We start from the raw sequence: 17,411 nt of genomic DNA on the forward strand, positions 1-17,411 counted from the left end.
GTGTTATATATCCCGGTAACCGCAAGCCATTTATAAACAAATTGGCGTAAATAATTTTAATGCGGCAGCAAACTTTGTGAAATCGGAAGGGTGGCGGTTCGCAGTGTCGAAACTTGGCACTACAATGTGTGTCCCGGTCACGTGACCTGCAAACCTTGCAGCTACTGTAACTGCTGAAACGTTTATTTTCATATTGAAAACCTTTTAATTTGTATAAGTTTAAATTGTATATGTATTTTTAAACATTATTTTAGAAGACATGCCGCCCGCTGTCGCTGGTTGCTCTCAGTGTGGCTAACTGAGCCTTCATGCCCAGAATCAACGGCAGCGTTCAGTGAACAGACCCAGTGAAGGAGCTTTGACGATTCTGCCTGAGTCAGGGGCGCTTGTTCTGCGAAAATATTTTATTTCAGTTTTCAAATGCGCCAACGCCAGAAAAAAAAGAAAAGGTCGCGTCCGGGGCGAATCGAGCTTCCGGCCTCCACAACGTGAAGCCAGATTCTACTTATCGTCTACCCCAACAGATGGCTCATTCGTGCAAAATAGATTGTTGAATTAAAAAAAAACACACAAAAGAATAAGAAAGCCTGCAATTCACACATTTTTTAGCTGGGGACAAGTTTTTAAATATCGTTTGTTTTTTTCGGACAAAGACAATAGTATGTTGCCGTGCTACTGTATGTCATGATTGCCAGCGTTATTTTTGGGAGGACACATATGGCTTGTAGATCTAAAAATTCCGATTTAAAAGTTCTAGGGTGTTATCAGCAAAACCTTTCCCATTAAGGTGTTTTAAGTGATGCCCTTTCATTTGGGCTGAAGAATATATACTCGCCAAAAATCGTTTGTGGTCCCTTTAAGATTTGACACCTCCGCTGTTGTCAATGCTGGAAAATCCTGGAAGGGTGCCCGTTTACCTCGTTTGCTGTTTCCCATTGCTCAGATTGCATTGACCTGGTGAAAAAAGTTTCTCTACATAGCCGAAGCCTTCAGTAAAATAGCAAAAGGCCCTAAAACCCTCAACGGGTGAGGTTTTCTGCGGAGCCGGATGCAGCAGCGCGGACAAGAGACGTCCGCCTTGACTCCTCGCACACGCGGCTGTCCGTCGCAAAAATGCGGCCTTGAATAGCGGCGTGTGAGCGCCTTCCGGATTTCACCTCGAGGGTGACGTCGTTGGTGACGGGCGTCCTTTACTAGGAGGCCAAGTGGAGGAAAAGAACATAGGCGCATTGCAGGGAATACCCCGAGACAGAGCTCTCGATGATTGCCACCTTCTTCACTTGTCAAAACAGGCGCCGTTGTCGGGCCTCCTGGCCGCGAGGTGTCCGGGTTCGGAGTAGCCACGACGTGAAAGTTGTTTTTACCGATGGCAGTCTTTCTCGGGGTGCTTAAACCTGAGAATTTCGCCTACCTTTCTGTCTGTCTGTACCTCGATTCAGCCAGCTGGACAAAACTTAACGCAATACTTGAGCGAGAAGTTTCATTGCATGGATATAAGGAATACATGATGGCCCGCTGTTCCGATTCCTTCGGGAATCCGGAGTGTATCTGTACATTTTATTTTTCTTTATGGTCAATAGCAAACTTCCGAAATAAAAAAAGAAGTTTGCATAGGCACAACATTCCCAGACCAGCAAACCTGTCAACAATTGTTCACCAGAAATAAAACGTTAATTTGAGGTGCAATATTATTACATACCTGGTACTAGGCATGGTTCTTTTAGTTAAAAATAGATGCGCGATTGATATTTTCTCTAGGAAAGAAAAAAATGTTGAGAACAATTACTTTACGCAAAAATTCAAAAACCGGTAATGCCAAGACCTCAAATCAGAATTGGAAGTCGAGCAGGAATGGCAGCTTCCAATAGACGGCGCGTGAGGAGGGGACGGTTGAGTTGACTTGGGCGAACCCATACCGTGTTTACCGTAGGAGGAGCGCGACAGGAGGGCAAGAGCGTGAGACGAGCGGCATCTACGTGGCCATTCGCAGCGGAGTGGGCAGAAAACGAATTTTCGCAGAATGCGCCATTTTAGTGGTTTGCCTTGAAGCAGAAACTAAAGGCATTTAGAAAACGAACGGAAAGCAGGCTGGCAATTTGCACAATCAGAGTGAATTCGGCTGCGCTTTAGTGGAGCGATTTTATTTCCGCATCGTTTCTACGTCGTAGTGAAGTGGCACATCATTCAGGGACAGTTGCCCGTTGCTGGGGTGATGGACTCAAAAGGAATCACGAGGACTTAAATGATCCGTTAGTTGCTTTGGAGTGGAAGGGGGCTAACTAGTATCAGTTATCTTATGAATGTACTTCACAATCGAAAAAAAGAAAGCGGACGTTGAAGACGCACACAGGACGATCGCTAGCCTGTGCGCTTCTGCTTCTTACTCGTCTTTTTAATGGGTAGAATTCCTTGCCGAGTACTCACACAGCCTCGACCGTGCGATGCCCTGCATTTCAACTAAAATGCAGATATCTCAGAAGTTCTACCTGTAATCGCTAAAATGCCGTAAATAGAGATAACTGCAAGGTCGCACGAACTTTTGAAAAAATGAAGAAATAATAAAAATATAAAATAATCACGGAAAATGGCGAACTGTAAAACGCTCTGCATTCTCACAATAATGCAGATTTCGCGAAAGTTCCTAATGTAATCGTTATAACAACATAAATGTAGATCATTGGTCGGACGAAATTTTGAAAAACGAAGGAATAACAAAATTTACAAAATTACAGAAAATGTCAACACGTCTACCGCATGGTGTTTCTACAACATTGCACATTTCGCGAAAGTTCCACTTTTAATGGTTACAATAGCGTATATGGCGATAGTTGGTGGAACAAAATTGTGAAAACATAGAAAGAATGCAATATAAAGTAATTACAGAAAATGGCGAACCGTGTAACGCCCTGCATTTCCATTGTAATGCACATTTCGCCAAAGTTCCAAATGTAATCGTTATGATAACATACATGGAGATCCTTGGTCGGACGAAATTTCGAGAAACTAAAAAATAACAAAACTGTTACAAAATTACAGAAAATGTCAAAACGTATACGGCATGGTATTTCCAAAATATTGCACATTCCCGAGAGTTCTACGTGTGGTAGCGTGTAATCGTTATAATAGCGTAAATTGGTTTAACGAAATTTCGAAAACTAAAAAAATTAATTTTTGTCCAATAATTACTCAAAATGGCGAACCGTAAAACGCCCTGAATTTCCACAATAATGCAGATTTCAAGAAAGTTCCAAATTTATTCGTTATAATAACATAAATGGAGATCATTGGTCGGACGAAATTTTGAAAAACGAAGGAATAACAAAATTGACAAAATTACAGGAAATGTCGAAACGTCTACCGCATGGCATTTCCACAACATTGCACTCTTCGCGAAAGTTCCACGTGTAATCGTTACAATAGCGGAAATGGCTATAATTTTTCGAACAAAATTTTGAAAAAATAGAAAGAATACAATGTAAAGTAACTACAGAAAATGACGAGTCATGTAACGCCCTGCATTTCCATTGTAATGCACATTTCGCGAAAGTTCCAAATGTAATCGTTATGATAACATACATGGAGATCCTTGGCCGGACGAAATTTTGAAAATGTAAAAAATAACGAAATATTACAAAATTACAGAAAATGTCAAAACGTATACCGCATGGTATTTCCAAAATATTGCACATTTCGCGAGAGTTCTACGTGTGATAGCGTGTAATCGTCATAATAGTGTAAATTGGTTTAACAAAATTTCGAAAACTAAAAAAATGAATTTTTTGCAATAATTACTCAAAATGGCCAATCGTAAAACGCCCTGCATTCCCACAAAAATGCAGATTTCGCGAAAGTTCTAAACGTAATCTCATAACAACATGAACGGAAATAACGGGTGGGACAAAATTTTGAAAAACTAAAAAAGAAAAACAAAAAAATAACTGAAAATGGCAAAACGTACAAGGCATGGCATGTCCACAAAAATGCAGATTTCGCGAACGTTCCACCTGTAATCGTTATAATAGCGTAAACGGAGATAATTGGTCGGACAGGGTTTAGAAAAAAGAAAAAACAAAAATGGCTGACAAATACACTCAAGAAAGCTGCGCAGCGATTATTCTCTGAATTGCTTCTGAATTTTTTCTCTAGTAAAATGTAGTAAGTTAATAACCAACTACCCCAACTTTCCGCCTTAACTAGGAAGCATTAGTTACCTCATTACGCGAAGAAGGCATGTCGGAAACATGTGGCAGGGAAACGGCACGTCAATTCCCATTAGTTTGGATGCGGATGCAATAAAGGGATTGAAGCAGAGAAGAGGAGTCCATCGCCTGCCTGCACTGGTTCCGTAGTCCGTAGCCGCTGGGCGCTGTCCGTAATCCGTAGCCGCTGGGCCCTGTCTTTCTACGATTCGCTAGGACAAAAGCTGGGATAAGGCGTGTAGCATCGCTGGCGCCTACATGTCAGGGGAGACAGCAAAGCGAGGCCACAGGCGCAAGTGCACTCCCGACTAGGTACGATGCAACGCTACGCCGCAAAGCAATCTCCTTTAGCGAAATAATATTTACCCGCGATGTCCCCGAGAAGGCAAATACCAAAGCGAGCGGTTGTTCAACGAACACGGTAAGCTGCAGCACTGCACTCGGGAATCGCCAGGTATCCGGCGCGCACACAGTGACGACCCCAGCGAGGAAGGCAGCAGGGAAACCAGACGCTGTGAGAGCGAGAACGAGTGGAATGGGGGCAAGGAGAGGAAGCACTTGTTTCAATTATTCGCCGCAGCCCTATACTCGGTGACACTCGCAGAAACAAGTAATGCGCGGCGACTACACCCCATAAGAATTTGTTAGCTGGGTCCATAGTTTTCTTTCATTGAAGGCGTAGAATTGAAATGTTACAACTCATGTATCAATGTAAAAAACTTTGAAGAAATATGAACATTTATTAGTTGTGAGAGGAAAAGCAATAATGTGGTATTCAGTGGAGTTAAGGAGTTTTCTGCAGCGTGTAATATTGTTAACTTTTTGTTTGGGGTATCGGCCAGGTGTAAGAGTCAGCGGTCACTCCCACAAGGTTGGGTGTAAATGCTTCAGACTCCATGGCGGTACGGCACTCTGTCGTGCAGTGCAGCCTGGCTCACTTGTGATTTGTGCTGCTGTGTGAAGCGGGTATGCGTTGTTGTGTGGGCATGTAACTTTGTGTGAGCATTGCACCATATCTTCCCTACCTATTGCCTGTTGAAACTTATCATGCACACAATTTTTTTGCAAATTATTTCCAAAAGTAAAAAGGACAGACAGTGTGCTTGCAAGGACAGGATGGGCTGGAGTGTTTGCAAAAGTGTCCGGCGACTGCATGCATTGGCGAGCTCCATGGGAAACGCCACACATGTGACAATGAGGCTAGAAGCAGAAACGCAGGAATATAGGTACCGCTCATCAGTTGACAAATTGCCGCTATGCTTCAGGAAAATTTCGGAAAACATGTTAATTTTTGTTGGATATCTGACAGTTGTGGAAAAGTATATTTGTACAGTTCGTTTTCCCAAATACTATTTGCCCCCTTCTGTTTTTTTCCCCTTACAGGGTGTGAAAAATAGTGCACGCCGACACGAGGCAGCAACATGATCGCAGATTATTTGCGCTATTCGAGATAATACAATGTATGTTTTTATGAGAAAATCAGGTGTTAAATATGCATTTGCACCACCACGCAGGTCATTCTCCGCTGAGCGACTTCCTGCCACGCTGGGAGTGCATGTGGGCTTGTACTCAGTGAATGTGACGTACGTGGTAGAAAATGGTGGCAATGGGAGCACAGACATCCGCTTCAATGAGGAATTTCCCTGGCCAAAGCCCACCTCGCTGCGCAAGGAGTACCATGATGCCCTCGTCAAGGGGCTCCCTTTCCCCATCCTCACTGTTCTTGACTACTTAAGCCAGGTAGGTTAGAGCAAGTAAGCTCTGGGTTCCCTTCAAGGTTGGCCTCTGTGTCACGGGGGCGGATAAAAAATGTCTATTCCAAGTCGTGCCATGTTTTACTTGATACTTAAAAGAGAGAATGTTTGCTCTCAGGTTGGAAGTTGCCTCTGTAAAAACTCAGTGGCCTTGCCCTCACGCGAACCCTTGTGCGCTAGCCGTGATCTCGGGCTGGCACATTATTTCACTAACCTGGTTGTATAGCGCATGCCTGGGTATATCGGCTCTCTCTAAACAGTGTCTTCCTGAAGCATCGCCGAATGTACCAGCCGGTAGTGGCTTGGTACAGCAGCGTGAAAGCGATCAGACCTCGCTGTAATATATTTCTATTCAGTAACTTCTTGGAAAGTAATTGCCACCGCTTCCAAGAGAAAGCTTCTCACATCTGGTGTTATGAATGAGTTGTTATTTCGGTGCGATAGTTTGGACTTGCCTGCCTGCAAGCGCTTTGTCGGACCAAAGAATAGCTTGTGCAGAAGTTTGCTTTTTCGTTCATGGTAATACATGGTCAACGTGGAGCAGGGAAATGGGGTGTACGCGCACTACCTATGACATCAGAGAGTGTCCTTAGAGGCATCCCGGAGCACTAAGCAAAAAGTCGCAATAAGTCTACAGTCAGGTAGATCCCAGTGTATTCAGGTAGTCAGCGTAGTCAGGTAGATCTGAGGACGTGTTGCAAGTTGCCTTTGTATTTTTTAATAGTGTGCACGAAGGTCTCCCAGAGACATAACATATGGGTATACTATTCATGCAAGGAATATGTGAACACTTGTAAAAAAGACCGCACACAGCAGTCAAACACACATCTCTGTGAAAGATACATTTCTAAAACAGAAAACAAAGATGGAGGGAGAGAATACATGACTCAATTGACATTTACAGTACATTGTTCGCTTCAAAGAAGCACACATGGCAGTTGGGGTTTCAGAATTACACTGGTAAAAAAATACTACACAGGGATCACAAGAAGTATTAGCGGCAATTTATAATCTAAAAATTTGAGCTAGTCATATCGGAAGACAGACGTGTCGGTTATCGTCGCTACCTCGGGGGTGCCTCGTTTCACTCATTTACCCCAACATGAAAGGGGAAGCGTGACATTTCTTGGTCATCGCTAATACGGGAGACGCTTTACATTCGTCGTCAGTGCGGTTGGACTGCCGGAAAAATATTTGCACATAAAAAAGATGTCTCACCATATACACGGAGTGAAAAAAACAAACGGGAAAATTTACGCTGGGTGCTAAGGTCCAGACGATTAAGAATCTTTCTTACTGCTGGTACACTTTGGTATGGCGAGTACGAGCCCAGAATGAAGCGGGTAAATTTAGTTTGAAGGAATGCGCCAAAGGCAGACAGGATTGCTGTCTCAGGGTTCCCCGTAATGGAGGCATGATCGAGGGTTACTCGGATAAGGGAAATGCATGCGCAATGTCTTGTCGCAAGATATACACAGAAAATCGTTTTTTCCAGTGCCTTGTTTGTTATGTGGTCAATACGGATGGCCCAGTTTAAAGCAGGAGTAAAGATCACACCTAAGTATTTGGAAGACTACTGGCTCAATTATGGAACTGAATCACGTGTATTAATTAGTAAACAGGGTATTTAACTTGGAAGAAAATGTCACAACCTTTGGTTTTATAATTTTCCTGTGCTACCTGTTTACGTCATCAGGGGTCATCAGTAATGGTGACCTGCCTATAAATTACAGTCATCAGGAAACTGCCAGAGCGTAAAATTATATTGTTCACAGTGTCCTGATATGTATATATATATGTATTTGAGGACATTATTTTTCAGCACACGTTGTTATAATTCCTGCTGAAGGGGCACTGAGTGCCTGACGAGGGCTCCTGACCCTCTGGAGTTCACAACAGAGGAGTTGACAGCAGAGGACATGTTCAAATCCAATATGCGTGCTTAGCAATAAGGTCCAGCAATACAGAGAGAAAAAAATAAGTAAATGAGGAAAAATACAAAACAATCATACATTTCCAATAAAGAGAATCCCAAGTATATATATATATATATATACAACTAAATTTTTGCCGGAAGCCAGTTGAAAAATACACAAAAGTGGTTCTTTTTGACCACGGTGAAAAAGGATGCGTTTAATACCATTTCGGCCGAGGGACCAGCCTTCGGCATCTGACGAAGGCTGGTCCCTCGGCCGAAATGGTATTAAACGCATCCTTTTTTTCACCGTTGTCGAAAACGAATTTTATATATATATATATATATATATATATATATATATATATATATATATATATATATATATATATATATATATATATATATATATATATATATATATATATATATATATATAGTAAGGAAATGAGGGGCTCGTTGAGGAAATACAGAAACATAGGTCGGCAGTCGACAACGCCAAAGGAGGCATAGGGGTGTGGTTAGGCTCTAGTTTTTACTACGGTTAATGAAGTTAAGATTTTTTTTTAATAAAAGGAAGAAAGAAAGAAAGAAGAACACGCGCCCAGAGTGGGGTCCGAACCCACGCCTTTCGATTAGATCTCGAATGCCTTACCAATTCGGCATTACCGAATTGGTAAGGCATTCATGCCCACCTCCAATGAATGATCTCATGGGGCCGTTTCACAAGCACAGACAAGCACGCATAGAATAAAGTAAAACGAGAATGAAGCAACGAACGCGAGCAAAGAATCGTGAACCGTATTTGGAAAAGGGGGTAACTGCGAAACTACTTTGCTATGATTCGAATCAGCCCTAATGTAAATACTTGTGTTCACCATAAATGTCGACAAAAGAGGTTTTCTGGTCGTTCGCTCCCTCATTTGGCTGCTTCCTACTGTGAAATGCCATCGGGCGTTTCGTTTTGCATATCACAGGTGGCGTAGTCGTTCTAAGATCAGCTTGCACTTGTTGGCCGCCATTTTCGCCTAGAGGAAAATCGTTTTTTATTTATGATCAGCATAAAGAGGTCAGTGTAGGGCTGGTTCCCTATGGTAAAGAAGATAGACCACAAAATAGACCACAATCGTGTGAAATTCGCGCGCAAAGGAGCAGCGCTTCGCTCAGGAAAAAAAATTATCGCCATGTACCACACCTACTCAGGCGCGCGCCTGGGCTCTGCTGCACAGCCACTGCCATGCCGGAATGCTGACATCACATGTCCTCTTGCTTCTCGTCCGAACTGTGTGCTCAGATTTCTAGCGGTTGACCCAATGGTGGATGCACAATAAAATTTCAGACACACCGCAGGGGAAAATTGTAAATTTGCTTCCATAAGACTGGCTGACCCAGAACCTTTTTCTGTTCGTCGAACTAGAAAATTCTTGGTTAATTCTTAAAACATTCTGAACATTCAGTTGAGACTGGTCAAAAGGGTAAATCTTGGTTGTGGTGTTGTGCCTACGCAACGCAAAGTTTAAAGATGCCGGTGCGAGAAACCAGCTAAGGTTTTTTTAGAGGAAATGCATTTTGAGAAAGCGTGCGCAGCCACTCTTCCCTTATTCCGTTGCACAGCCTTCCAACTGGGTGCAAGACACAGGCGGCTTCCTATGGGGCCGCATGTACCGGCGGGCGGGCGACTGGACCCAGCTCTTCCTGTGGGCGTCGTTTGCGGCGTGGCTGCTGGCGGACGTGCTGCTGTGTGCCGTGCCCCGCTACGGCGCCTACACGATGCAGCTCACGGGCGGCCTCATGGTGCTCTCAACCATCATTTACGGCTCACTGCTGCCGGACACGCCACTCGTGATCCCGCTGGAGGACGGCCACTTCCTGCGCCTCGCACTGGGCTGGAACTTCTGGCTCGTGCTTATCTTTGGTCAGTACTCCCACGCACAGCGCAAAAAGCAACTTTCAGGCGGTGTTTCTGCAGCTGTGGTCGACCGTCGGCGCGATTACGTATGCAGCCAGACTCGTGTCTTTTTTACCCACGTGGCCTTAAATTCACCTGTTTACGGTATTCACTAGGATCCAGAGAGGCGCTGAAGGAATAAGAAGGAAGTTAACCAGGAGTTAAGCTGTGAGCAGCCACGAAATACAGGATCGATGAACAATGCAGGGGTGTGCGCGTTCTAGGGCTGAAGGAATGAGGGAATGGCTGCAGAAATTGAGCTGCAAGCAGGCACGTAATACAAAATAAACAAGGGCGTCCCACTTCTTGTAATCTTGCTTTGCTGTCAAGGTGGATGCGGAAGAAATCTTTATGGGATACACAAAATTCGAAATAATTTTGCAAGGACGTAATTTATTTCATTTGCTAGATACTGCAGCCTCAAAACTAAGCAGGTAGACATAAAATATACAATAGAGTGAGTACATCCAAAACAAGGGATTGGAAAACGATCGGAAGTAATCCATATTTAAAATATGGCAACGAAGCTTGACAAAAGTTGGGAGAAAATGGATGAGAAGACAGAAAAAGTTACGAGGCAGTAAAAACATGTACAGAAACGACAGGAGCAGTGGTGCAAATGCTAACACTCTGCAATAAGATGACCTTTTTCAAAATAGGAGACATCACTCATCAAAAATACATTCCACTTTCCCATAGAGGGGGAGGGGGGCGAGAGGACGCTTAAAAAGGTTCATGCGCGCAACAACGGCGGGGCTTGTAGGCGCACCTTGTAGGGTGATATTTCAGCGGTTCCTACAGACAACCCTTCTACAGTTAAATTCTCGATTCTGCATTCTGTTGAAATTCATGCCGTAAGCTTGTCTTTGCTTATGGTATAGCGGCAATAAGCTTGGGGCACAAAACTACCAGCATAAAGCGGGGTCCTGGAACGGAAGTAGCGGATAATACCCAGCTCAACTTAACCAACATATCTTGATCCCCAATTGGGAAACACGGCAGTTTGCTTGAGTCCACTGTTAAAGAAGACTGGGAAATTGTAGCTCTTATGCAGTGAATAATACAGCGAAAAATCTCAGAATTTCGTGAAAACATGCATGAGAAATCATAGGGTGCTCAAATGGCCGAAATAACTACTCTTAATTTGCCTCTAAAGTCAGGGTATAGGTACCAAGCTATTAATAACTCCATATGGCCCTGCATTTCCAGTATCTTGCTGCCTGATGTAAGGCCTCACCAAGAATGGAAGAATGAACATGCAATGGTCATTGGTGAAGCGTACTGCGCGTGCCCTGTCTTTGTAAGGAACTCCACAGAATTCGCCGCTCCTTGCTTTTACACAAAGTTAAGACTGGGTATCTTAACTTCGGCCCTCAAATTTATTTCTAGATATTTGACTAACAGGACCCACATTATTTAGATCCGTAAACGGGTACCATTACAGAAGCAATGCACTTTGACAGAGGTTTATCGCGACAATACATTTTAGGCCAATTTTTGCTTTATGTGAACAACTTATCATTTCGCTCTCACACACCACCTGTTTTTTACACGGAAGTGCAGCAATTCTTCGTACTCATGCATTCCAAGTAGATGTAAGCGAAAATTATTGCTGATCGAACCAGGGTTTACTCATGGGGTTTTCTCATAAACCAGACAGAAATGTAGCTTACTAAAACAACTTTCACCGACTGACCTCAACACTAGCCGATGACATTAAGGGTAATGCCACAGGGACATATGACCCCCGTCTAAGATTATGTGCAATTTCTGGCCAGTACTTTAATAAACATAAAACTTTCATTCATACCCGGCCTCTTCTTTGTGATGTCGTTGAAGGAAAGCGTCGAGCTACGAAGTGCTGAGCATCGTTTTGGGTACGCCCACCACAGAGGCTGCCCTCCCGTAGCTATAAGGCCGGAAAAAAGCCACCTCAGCTACCACTCTATCACAACGTTTTACCCGTTTTCGTATTTAGTTTTTTATTTATTTATTTACTTGTATACCCTAAAGGCCCCGAAGGCCATTACATAAGGGCGATCAGAAAAGCAAAACTTGAACGGATAATATACATTGAATCAGTATACAAACATAGAAGATTTACCTAATCAGGGCAAGCAATACAATTTTTGCGGTAGAGAGTTGCCATCAGCCTAAGAATGAACACAAAATGTGTGTTAACAGAGTAAAGGCAGCACTTGAGCATACAACACGTGTTTTGACAATTTACAAAGTCATAACATAGACGGAGCAATAAAGGAACATATAACACTGGGCTTGAAATTGACAAAGTCAAGTTCCATCTATTTGCGCAAGGTGCTCATTTTGTAGTTATGGTAATAGCGCTGTTTGAGTAGATGGTAAGTTTGTTGAAGGTACTATGTGTTCCGGCAACGCGTTCAATTGTGTGAGGCTCAGGTGAATTCTGGTATTTATTTGCTCTTGCGACAATTGGTTAGGTTTTGGGAGTGGTGTATTCTGAAGGCATCGTAACTGCCAGTGCGAATGTGGAGCTGGCAAAAGGAAGAAGCGCGCCGAAGTACGGAGTAGAAAAAAACTAGTCGATTATATTTTGTGCGCATGGCGAGTGGTGCGAGGTTTACGGAATGCTTTAGGGCAGATACGCTCTGATGACGTGAGTAAGATGACGAGATAAAGCTTAGCGCCCGGCTGTGCACAGATTCAAGTAAATTTGATAGGTACTCGTAATGCGGGTTCCAAATAATTGACACATATTCTAACGATGGTGCAATGAGCGAAGTATGCGCGAGGAGCTTAGTGCTCAAGTTCGCAGGGTGTAAGCGACGTTTTAAGAGGCCCAGTTTTTTAAACATTTATTGGTTACGTACTCTATATGTGAGTCCCTGCTCAGATCAGAGGTTCTATGAATTCCAAGATATTTACACGATGAAGCAGGTTGTACGCCTCTGTCATTTATTGTGTACGATTTAAGGGCCGGTCAAGCAGACAAGAAATCCTTACGTGCTTGTTTTTTTTCGAAGTTTATGCCCATTTGCAATGCATCACACCATTTCCATAGTTGCGTTACGTCAGATTGAAGAGCAGATACCTCAGTGGACTTAGTTATTTGCCAGTATAATACGCAATAATCTGCGAAAAGGTGAATGGAAGAGGTTATGCCACTTTCGATCTCATTGCTATACATCAAAAACGAAGGGGGCCCGAGGACAGAGCCCTGCGGGAGGCCTGATGTGGCGGGAACAGGACGGGAAATAGAGCTATTTAGTTTAACAGACTGTTACGGTTGGTTAAGAATTCACCAATCCTTGTCGTCGTATTATAATCAAGGTTTAGGGTATTAATTTTTAAAAGTAAGCGTTTGTGAGGCACACGATCGACGGCCTTAGTAAAATCTATTAAAACAGCGTCGGTATCAAGGAACGTGTGAAGGGATTTGTGAAGGTATTAATAAAGCTGTGTTTGACATGAAAGGTTTTGCCGGAATCTCTGTTGGGTTTGCAGAAGATTGTATTGGTTTATATAGGTCAATATATGGCTATACAATATGTGCTCGAATAATTTGCTGCCAGTTGATGTCAGAGATATAGGTCGATAATTCGTGTGACGCATTTTGTCCCCAGATTTGAACCATGGCTTTATGTGCGCAGCTTTCCAGTCTTTTGGCACGCACCCAGTTTCTAGTGATTGCTGGAATATGAGGGTTAGTAAGTAAGCTGATGTAGGGCAAGTAATCTTAAGAATCTTTGTACTTATGCCTTCAGGGGCGGGGCTTGTAGTCGTTGAAAGTCTTTTGCACAGGTGACACCATTTACCGTGATTGTAATAACCTCAAACTGGTGTGTGATGGGGCTGCGTGGTGACGTCAGGGAGAGTAGAGGGAGTTTGCGCCTGACATTTTCTTGGAAATGTCTGCTGAAACATTCTGCGCACTCATCTGAAGGAAGCGTGATGCCGTTATCATCTTTTGGATGTGGAACTGCTTGGTTATTTTAAGGTTTAGCAGACGCCAAATTTTTTGGGGTTACTTTTAAAGGTATGCGGACGGGTTTTATTCGAGTATTTATTGTTAGCGTTCTGAACTTTTTGCCTCACTACTTACTTTTTTGCAGTTTAACCAATCATCCGTGACCTTCGTCCTTGCTCCCTCCCTGTACGCTGTTTTCTTTTTGTTTAAATATGTTTTTACTTCACGCATAAAGCTTGGGTCATTTGTCTCTGTCTTGATTGTCGTTGGAGGTATGCATGCGCTTTCAATTTCTTTGAGTTAATTGCAAAACGCCATGCCGTTTTCGTTCGAATTTTGATTGTTGATGTTAACCTCGAAGTGGCTCGTAAAACTCGTCATTATACAGCTTATCTTTTTGGCGTCTGCGCGTGCGAAATTCCGAATTTGTTTTGTAGCTTCTCCTATATCTGAGCGTGCAAAGAAAATGTGCAGTATATCAGCTTATGTTATATTTTATTCGGCCGAGATAAGATAAGACCACTCCGTGGAAGCACCACTCACAAAAAGAGATAGGGCCTGAAATATTTTTTTTCTTTTGTAGCGCTGTTGTTTAAGGGTACTTTACACATGATTGATTGCAATAAAGTGCGCATCTTTCTGGGTTTGTTAAGCTACCAAGCCCGAGAGCGCAGTAAAGCTGGAAGGCCGATACCAGAGAACAGAAAAAAAAAAAAAACAGTTCAGACGTGGCCTTCGTCGTCAATGAACCACAATATTCAGGTTTTCGCGCAAAAACCAGGCAACTTCACTACTCATTAATGCCGAACGCTTTAAAATCATACCAGTACCTAAAATAATGTTTTGGGCAGTCTCTTCCACTCCGCCAGAATATACACACTCCTTCTCGTTCATGTTTAATTGTTTTTGTGCAGTAACTGCTTGCGTTCTTATAATTGCTTTATACTTTTGGTGTTTTGATGCATGCTTTCACAAAAGCCATATACCTAGATTTTCTCGCATCGGAATAGGAAAAGGAGTTGAAGCTGTAGTTAAATAATAAAATGGATGCCCTTTATAATTAGATGCTCCCGTATTTTTACTTTCAGCCGATTGGCAAAACATAATAGCCAGCAAGTCAACAACTACGTATAGGAAAGTAGCACAGAGCCGTCGGACAAGCACATGGGCATCACATTACAATCGTGGTTTTTTTGTGCAGGTATTTTAGCCATTATTTTTGGTGGCTCGATGGCGGTGGTCGACATACTATATCCAAGCAAGTTCCCTACCATACTGGAAGTTGACTACGACACACCCTACCGCTACTTCGTGGCTCAAGGAAACCAGGACAGCAGAACTACAAGTGCAGCCAATAGCACCACCAACACGCCGTTGCCACTCCACAAGTACCAGAAAATGGGCTCAAGTGAAGAATACAGGTAAAAGGGATTTTTCGTCGTTACGTCTGCGAGGATCACATACAGAATGGAAGTACGGCAAGGAAATAATTAACAGCAATGGAAGTTAGTTGTAGGAAACTAGTTTTTTACAGCACAAAAAATATTTCCTTGCTTTTGTTATGCAATGTCTTATCTGAAAACTTCTGAGGATAACCAAAGCTATAGCCATGGAGGATAACGGTATTGTTGCAGCTCCATGTCACGTAATGAAACCTCGGTAGAAATTGGGCTAGTTGGTTGATACTGCTCATTCCGAAAAACAGCGCGAAGGAGGCAGGACGCAACAAATGCTGGGTCGTCGGCTCTTCTTGTTTCGTGTCTTCTTCAGGCTGTTTTTTGAAATGAAGCCTGTGTACAGCGCTTTTCTCGCACACAGTTCGTATGTAAGGTATATGAAAAACTGACTGTAGTAAAACTTTGAAAGTGGCTTCACCAAAAGGTCAAAAGGTCGCTATAAAGAGACTACCAGCTTACTCTTCATGCACTATAGTTATGCATCAGCCAGTTATGGTCCTGGTCGGTGTGTGTTATATCGCTTTATACATTGTCTCTCTGTAACTGGCTAGTTCAATGGTTACGTGAGCGGACGATATTGTAACGAAGCAGTGCAGGCGAAAATATGTATTTAAAGTTTTTACATAACAGAATGCACCGCGATAGCTGGTATCGGCGTGGCTCAAACGTTAAGTGTGCAGCCAACCTCTTTTTTCGTTTATCCTCTGGCCTCCACACACTCATCATCCTCGGCGATTCTGTTAACACCCGTTTACCAACTCACCCGATATGTAAGTGCCGTAAGGCCGTGGGATCTTCAGGCAATCTACTCCACTGGCACTACAAAATTGGGTATTTATTTATACTCAGGCGGCTCAAAACGATAGCTCGGGTGCGGTCGACGGGCCGAGAGCTTCGGCACGGAGACGTCGTCAGCCCGCCTCTTCGCCCTAATTTAAAGGCGGTAGTCTTTCTTGGGCCACTCGAACGTGGAAATTTATGTCTGTCTCTCTGTCCCTTGATTCAGCCACCCGGCCAAAGTTAAGGCAGTTGTTGAACGCGACGATTATATAGCCAGAGCAATTCCTAAACATCGGGATCTGGTGGTAGTGTTCATACTTGTCAACACTGTTCAGTAAAAACAAGGCTTTATGCATATCTGAGGCACAACATCAATACATAAGTTATATTTGCACTGTTCCTTCATTTAAAAATACGTTGCTCCACATTTTAAAGACGGTAGTCTGCGATGACAAACACACTGTAAGAATGCGAAACGCGCAGCCCACCACCGCGGACACTGTGCTGCTCCCCTGCCAGTGGCCCTGGGTGCGCAAAGTCGCGTGTTACCGAGGGCCAGTGCCAGATACCGCCACCAGTGTCGCCAGCAGACTAGCAGTATCTTTGATGGTGTGTTGGAGAAAACGGTGCCAGATCATGCTGTTTTCCACCCTTCGGTGACCATAGCGGCGGTCATGAAGTGCCAAGTATAGGCGCAAAGATATACCCAGAAAACGCAAGGAAAAGATCATCATCATCGTCATCAACAGACTACTCAGGCTAAGTGCAGGGCGAAGGCATCGCCCACTGACTTTCCACCGCTCCTCTCCTGCGCCACTCTAGGCCACTGTTGGTCACCCAGTTTCCCGATTTCATCCCTCCATCCTGTTGGTGACCTTCCTGCTTCCCCTTCTTCTAGACCCGTCTCTTGGTATCCACTCCATTACTCTAATTGTCCACCGGTTGTGGGTTCGTCAGACTTCATGGACAGCCCAAGTCCGTTTCTTTTTCTTCACTTGAACTACGATATCAACTACTCAAGTCTGTTCCCTCATCCAGGAAGTTCGTTTCCTGTCCCTAAGTGTTACGCCTAATGTGATTCGATTCGCGGCCGGTTGCACCGATCTCAGTTTGCTTTTTATTTGTTAGTAAGGCGCCAAGTTTCAGCTCCGTATGACATCACCGGCAGTATGCACTGGTTTGAGATTTTTCTTTTTAGTGATAGAGATAGCTTACTTTTCATGATTTGGGAGAGCTTGCCGAGTGCTCACCAACCCATACCTATTCTGCCCCCCCCCCCCCTTTCGGATTTCTCTCTAGGGGTTTGGGCCAGCGCTAACCATCTTTCAAAGGTCCTGTTACTTCTTCGAGATCTTTGTCTCGTGAGCTGGAGAAGACGTTCTTGGGAGGCCTATTTCTCAATACTTTAGATT

General features: G+C 43.6%; 1 protein-coding gene across 5 annotated transcripts in view; it reads left to right on the forward strand.

Moving 5' to 3' along the window:
- Positions 1-17,411, forward strand: part of LOC144168731 (dual oxidase maturation factor 1-like) — a 129,264-nt gene that overhangs the window by 99,542 nt on the left and 12,311 nt on the right. For all 5 annotated transcript variants that reach the window (XM_077697676.1, XM_077697675.1, XM_077697677.1 and 2 more), the window contains 3 exons: positions 5,714-5,939; positions 9,483-9,783; positions 14,964-15,183. In XM_077697676.1, coding sequence (XP_077553802.1) covers positions 5,714-5,939; positions 9,483-9,783; positions 14,964-15,183 — 747 coding nt within the window. The remainder of the gene's footprint in view (positions 1-5,713; positions 5,940-9,482; positions 9,784-14,963; positions 15,184-17,411) is intronic.

The sequence above is a fragment of the Haemaphysalis longicornis genome, unplaced genomic scaffold, assembly GCF_048455015.1.
Source record: "Haemaphysalis longicornis isolate Haplotype H1 unplaced genomic scaffold, Haemaphysalis longicornis Haplotype H1 scaffold_2, whole genome shotgun sequence".
Taxonomy (NCBI): Eukaryota; Metazoa; Arthropoda; class Arachnida; order Ixodida; family Ixodidae; genus Haemaphysalis; species Haemaphysalis longicornis.